General features: G+C 55.3%; 1 protein-coding gene across 1 annotated transcript; it reads right to left on the bottom strand.

Annotated features, from left to right (window-relative positions):
* Positions 1-788: 788 nt before the first annotated feature.
* CFP (complement factor properdin) lies at positions 789-6527 on the bottom strand. Its single transcript, XM_072815781.1, has 9 exons — positions 6359-6527; positions 6121-6271; positions 4518-4693; positions 3894-4064; positions 3563-3754; positions 3197-3370; positions 2758-2946; positions 2453-2564; positions 789-1020 (listed from the first exon to the last, which is right to left on the bottom strand). Exons 1-9 carry the CDS (start codon positions 6420-6422, stop codon positions 855-857), a joined length of 1395 nt encoding a protein of 464 aa, XP_072671882.1. The 5' UTR covers positions 6423-6527; the 3' UTR covers positions 789-854.
* Positions 6528-6792: the final 265 nt, after the last annotated feature.

Genomic DNA, 6792 nt, shown 5'->3' with positions numbered 1-6792 from the left:
TGATGTCCAGTGCTATTGTTAGTATACAGTAGGCGTTGATAAGGGTTGAAAAAAAATGTTCAACGAAAGGATCACATATTCTGAGTTTGTTCCCTCGCTCAGATGTCCTCTCCTTCTACCAGTCCTCCTCCACCCCAGATGCCCAGACTTCGTTCTATACAGTAGACGCTATAAAAGTGTTGAATGGGTGCATAAAGACTAAAGGAATCTGTGTCTGGGTTTGTCTCAGGGGCTCCTTCTGGCAGATGCTGACTCTGGTTTCTCTTCGCTCCCACCCCAGCTCAGAGCACCTCGTAGGCACTTCCTCGGTCCACCCCCGGCCAACCGCCACCCCACTTTGGGTCTCCGTTAATTGCAGCACTGGATCTGGGCTGCTGAGAGTGGGTGGGTGCAGGTGTTCGCCGGCGGAGTGCCAACCCCAGCCACACCTCTGCCGCCTCTGCTGTGCGGCTCAGCACCGGATTGATGCGCAACCCGCCAGCCCAGAGGCTCCGACGGGTGGGAACCTCGGGCACGCCGGCCAATCAGAAAGTGCCGGCCGGGCCGAGTGACCAACCAGAAAGCCTGTAACGCAGAGCTCTGCAGAGGGATGTGCCGGACGCCCTGGGACTTGGCGCAAGGAGGGGAGAGGGGCAGACGCTGGGGCTAAGGCAGCGGGGAGGGGATGGGTACTCGCGCCTTCGCTCCTGCCAAACCGTGGCCGCAATGGAAAATACTGTTTTCCACAACAAGCCACAGCGACTCTGCCCGTGCTGTGCCTTTTGGCCTAGAAGATGCTACTGCTTCACTCCTGGGGAAGAGGCTCATTTATTGAGGTCTGGGAGGTCAGGGGATCAGGGCAGAAGAGACAGGTGTTAGGGCTTCTCATCCTGAGGGTCTTTGCAGGCAGGCACGTGTAGACATGGCCGAGTCTCCTCCACCACCACCTTCTGCCCCTGCAGCGTCTCGCACTGTGCTGAAGGTTTCCCCCAGAAGGTCACGTTCTTCTCACCCTGACCTTCGACCACAGTAATGGTTGGCCTGGGGCATTAGAGGGGGAATGGAGGGGAGAAGCTCAGGGAAGGTAAGAATGCATTCAATAAACTCATAATGAATACCTACTGTGTGCCCAACACTATTTTTTACCTATGAGATATTGGGCAATTTATCTTCCCCATGCTCATCTGGAAAATGAGAATAATTGGAATAATAATAATACCCACCTTACTGGGCTGAGTGAGGATAAATGAATTAATTTTGGTAAAGTGCTCAGAGTGGCGTCTGGTACACAGTAAGTACTCAATAAATGCTGGTAATTGTTACTCGTTGACAAGACCTACCTTCTCTTACCTCCTAAACTCCTTATATCTTTCCCCAGTGCCCATGGGGAAAAGTCCCCAAATGCTTTGCCCTGGTATTCAAGGCCTTGTTTTGGGGCCCAGGTGCCTGCCCCAAGATCTCTCTTTTCCACTTTATCCACAGTCCCATGTCCAGAGTGGTCTTTGCCTGGACCTTTGCCTGGACCTTTGTTCCTCCCATGAGACATGCATTCCATTCATTCACTCTCACCCCTGTTCCCTCCATCAAATCCATTCATATCCCAACTCTGCCAAGTGCTTCCTACCTCTACTCAACACCTTTAACTCTTCTTCAGGACCTACTAGAAACCCCAGAACCAGAGACCACTTCCAGATGGCAGGTGTTTCACAAGTGGAGTGTAGCTCACTTAATCTAGTGGCTCGAGGTATGTGGAAATAAAGAAGGGATGATGTTTTTACCCTCTGTTAACACCTAGGCCCCCAAGAAAAACCAACTTTGGGCAGCTGGTCACCAGTATCCAGGACTCTGCTCTCACAGTCTTAACACTGGGAATGCCTTTGCTGACCCCTTCCTGCCAGGTGAGATCCGATTGGCTACATGGACTTGGGGCGAGGTATCAGTCCCTTCTCCATTGTACCAACTGTTCCTCATCTGCCTTCTGTCAGGCCCTTGTTGACCTGTATCCCTTGGGGGGACCCATGGGACCTGGGTTCTGTGTGTTTTCAATTGTTGGGGGAAAGCCTCCCAGGTCCTGAGGCCGTGAGACATTGAGTGAGATGTGGGTGGCTGAAGGAATGAGTAAGAGAACGAAGGCCTGAGTGGCTTTAGGGGCAGACCCAAGCTTGGGTGACCAAAAGGGCCAAGTGCCTGGTCACAGGAAAGCCTGGGTGAGCGGCAGGATGGCTGAGTGACCAAATGAGAGACCCAAGGGCACAGTGGCCACTGATTCTCCCCCTCAGTATCCTCTTTCTCAGCTGCTTCATTAGTGTCTCTCCTCTTCCTGCAGGTGGGAGATAACACTCGTCAAGGCAGGTACCATAGACCCAAGGGGTGGATGCCCTGGTTGTGGGGAGCTGAGCTGACTCTCCCACCATCACTGCTCACATATGGCTGTCGTGACCCCCTCCTGAGCACATTTTGCCCCCTCACTTACGAGAACTTGGGGAGCTGGGCCATGCAGAGGCGCTGGCGGGTGCGGATGGGCATGGGTCCACATGGGGGTACGCACAGACCCCAGGTACTCCACTCTGACCATAAGCCTTTCCCTGCAATGAGTCAGAATGAGAGGTCTCAGCAGGGTGGTGTGTGTGTGTGTGTGTGTGTGTGTGTGTGTGAGAGAGAGAGAGAGAGAGAGACTGAGAGGTGGCAGGGACATGGGGGTCCATGGTAGAGTCAGAAACCCCTTCTTGCTGCAGGGGCTGCCCCATCCTCACAGTGTAGTCTGTGGGGAACACTCACAGTCACAGTGTTGAATGTTGTAACAGTGACGGATATCTTGTTGTTCTCCAACACACCGCTGTCCATCAAACTTGCGGCCCTTGCAGCTCCTGGAGCGTGTCTGCTGGCCTGGGATCGCCTTACACATGATGTTTATGCCCCGACGGGCACAAGTGCTCCACTCCTCCCAGGACCCCCACTCTCCATTCACTGCACAGACAGGGGCAACCAGGGCTTGCACCAAAGGGAGCCAGTGAGGGGATTCAGAGGAAGGGATGAAAACCCAGGGGAAGGAGTGGAGGTGATCAGATGTGGGGCTGGGGGACCAGAGGTGGGGCGGAAGCAACAGGGCTGGGAATAGGGGAATGAGAGGCAGGAGCAAAGCATTAGCAGCAGGAACTGGGCAGCAGGGATGGGTGAGAGGCTTAGGCATGGAGACAGGGAATCTTGTGGTACCGACCAGGGCAGGGCACAGCTGTATTGCAGATGTGGGTTCGGACGGCATCGCCAGCGCAGGGGGGGCCCCCATGCTGGGGCGCAGGGTGATTACACATCCGTTTTTCCAGGGTCTGGCCCATGCCACAGGTCACAGGGCAGGGGCTCACAGGGCCCCACGCCCCCCAGCCCCCAGCCACTGTTGGGGGTAGAGAGAGGAATGAGAAGATAGGCCACCTCGATCTCCCCCTCAGCCCCTAGACTCTTGAGGCAGATTGTTCCAGAATGAAGAGTTCTGCGGTCACGTGCTCTAAGACCTCTATCCTCTGAGATGGCAGAGCATCTGTTCCTGAATCAGGAATAGAATGTCCGAGGCCTCATCCCTGTGTACCTGGGCAGGGTGGCAGACCAGAGCAGGGCCGCTTCTCACGTTCTGACCCTGGGCAGGGCTTCCCAGGAGGCACCTTGGAGGGCTCAGGTGCAGAACACTTGCGGCTTCGACTCTCGGCAGGTGCGCTGGGTCCACCGTGGCAGGAACCCGAGCAGGCGCTCCAGGGGCCCCAAACAGCCCAGGCCCCGTGTACTGTGATGGGATGGGGGTGGGGGGATGCCAGGTGTGGTCACACGTGCTGAGGTCCTCCCACTATCCCACAACCATGTGCTATAGCCCCCAGATCCACCCTGGGTACCCGCATCAGTGCCCTGTGGTTGCCTTCACTCACCGGGGCAGACCTGCTGGGTGTCACAGGTCTCAGACTCCTGTGGTTTTCCTGGGCACTGGCCGCCACACTTGGGGGTGGGTTGGTTACATATTCGCTGACGGGTCCGGGTCCCTTTGGAACAGGTGACAGAGCAAGGGGTCCAGGGCCCCCAGTTGGACCAGCCACCCATCTCTGTGGGAGAGAAGAAATGGGGACAGGATGGAAGCGGGGGCACCATTCACAGGTCGTTGCTTCCTCATGTGCCCCACATCCTCTGCCACACGTGGTCCTCCAGCATTGCTTATCTGGACTACTTCAGTAGCCTTCACACTGGTCCTGCTGCTTCAGCCCTTACCACATACAGACCGCCCTCCTCGGGACAGTGAGAGGGATCTGTCACAACCCAAGTCAGATCACAACTCTCCTCTGCCCACCACCACAGAATAAAAGCCAGCATCCTCTCCGTGGCCCACAAGGATCAGGCCGCCTTTGATCTTGCCCCCCACAAGTCTCCTCCAGCCATGCCAGCCTCTTCCTTGGTGCCTCACAGATATCAGGTGTAGTCCTCCCCTCAGGGCCTCTGCCCTGATGGTTGCCAAAGCCAGGTAACAGGCAGTGCTCTCCTGCCTTGCTGGTCTTCCTCACCAGGACAGCACGGCTGGTCCTCACAGGCTTGCAGCTGCCACTCAAGGGTCCCGGGCTCCACCTTCTCAGGGCACTGCCCACCACGGCCTATGCAGCGCCGGTGCCGCAATTGGGATCCCTCAGTGCAGGTCACCGAGCAGGGGGCCCACGCAGACCACGGTGACCATCGTGGGGACCTGCAGAGAGGAACACATGTGTCCTGTCCTAGTTTGAGCTGGCAAGGATGGGGTGTGCTGGACTGTAGAGTGAGCACAGGTAAAGGGGGGTGGGTGCAGGATAAACGTACGTGGAATGGATGGATCAGAGTACCTACCCCTTAGGGATGTTGGGGATTCAATGGCAAGAGGAGGGCACACAGTAACTACTTTAATATCACTGACCTTCATGATTGGGGAGCTGGAACACTTCGAATCCCCCAAGGATAGTGCCAGACACGCAGCAAGCAAATGTAAGGACTAAGGACCGAGGACTGCTGTCAGAAACCTTCCAGGCATCCCCGTGCTCAGTAGCGGGCAAACAGAAAGTTCTTAATAAATAGTAGCTATCATCCCAGTGAGCTTAGAGATCACATCAGAGATACCCCAGATCTGGGGCTGCTGGGTGGCCCAGTCAGTTAAGTGTCCAACTCTTGATTTTGGCTCTGGTCATGATCTCAGAGGGTCCTGAGATTGAGCCTCACACTGGGGTCCGCGCAGAGGTTAAGATAGTCTCTCTCCCTCTACCCCGCCCCCAGCTCATGTGCTCTCTCTCTAAAACAAAATTAAAGAAAGAAAAATACCCTAGACCTATCCTCAACCCCCTGCACACACCATAACACTAAATTTATGGGAACTGTTGACATTACTAGAGGTAATGAAGGGTAGCTGCCTTCAAAAATCCCCAAGCTCCCCAAGCTTCCATGGTGTATCTGGGATGTACAGTAAGCTGTTAGAAAACATGTCTGGCATACAGTAAGGGCTAATTACATGGAAGCTGGCATTGTGATTAGGAGACTAGAGTCACCCTCAGAGATCCTCCAGCTACCTCTCACCTCTGCAATGCATCCAGTAGGTTGGAAGTGCTCAATGAAGGTGAAGTGTCATCATGATTAGGTGCCTGGAGCTGCCCTCAGAATTCCCCAAATTCACCCACCCCCACATGTCTGTATGCAGTAAGCACTCAATATGAGCTGTCATCACAATTAGTGGACTGGAGCTACCTTCAGAATACACCTGACCTGTACCCCACCCTCCAATGCTACCAGTATGCAGGAAATGCTCAATGAATGTAAGTATAGCAGTGGTTCTCAACCAGGGGCGATTTTGCCTCAGCAGAGGTGGGGGAGGCATTTGGCAATGTTTGGAGACATTTTGGTTGTTGCAGTTTGGTTGGGAGAGTTGCTACTGGCATCTAGTGGGAGGCCAGGGATGCTACAGAACACAGCTTTGCAATGCATAGGTCAGACTCCCACAGCAAAGAATTTTCTGGTCCCAAATGTCAGTAGAGCCGGGGCTGAGAAACCCTGAGCCATGGTCATGATCAGGGCCTTGGAATCACCCTTGGGAACTCCAGAGAAGGAAAGAGCCCAGTTCTGGGTGGCCCTGCATCTCAGGATCCTCCTTACCTGCATGCCTGACAGAGCTTGCTGCCAGGCTCCTGGAAGGCATAGGCAGGGTTGAGACAGCAGTCTTCCACACGGATACCTTTCCCCAGGAAGCCCTGGCACTTGCCAGAAGATTCCTCATACTGGGTGAAGCACCATATGGGGACTGAGCCTGGAACAGGGTCGGGGGGGCAGGCACAATCAGGGGTGTGATGGGTCTGGGCACCCCTGTAGGCCAGTTGGGCCCTCACGCACTCACCTTTGGCTGGCAGCAGGGTGAGCAGCAGCAGTAGCAACTGAGGAGCCTGCCCTGGGGTGGACATGTTGAGAGCTGCACCCGTGCAGTCCTGCCACCCTGCCAGAGAGGAGGCTCGGCTTTGTATGGGCTGACCTGGCTCTGGGATCAGTGGCAAAGAGGAACTGGGCCAGGAGGAACTGGGCGGGTAAAGAGCAGCATGGGGGAGGGGAGGGTCATGCAGGGTCTCTGCACTTCTCTCCTGGTACCCCTGCCCCGAGCCTCCTGCCCCACTCTCCCTTCCCTATTTCCTGCCTCACCCTTGATCCAGTTTTGTCACTGTATCCCCAGCACCCACATCCTGCCCAGTAACCCATTACCACTGTCATTGCCCCCCTGGACACATTCTTACTAGGAAGAAATGGAGCCTAAACTTCCTAGCTGTGTGACCTTGGGCA

Source organism: Canis lupus, chromosome X, assembly GCF_048164855.1.
Source record: "Canis lupus baileyi chromosome X, mCanLup2.hap1, whole genome shotgun sequence".
NCBI classification, from domain to species: Eukaryota; Metazoa; Chordata; class Mammalia; order Carnivora; family Canidae; genus Canis; species Canis lupus.
The sequence above is the reverse complement of the archived record's forward strand: the minus strand, read 5'-3'. Positions and strand labels throughout refer to the sequence as shown.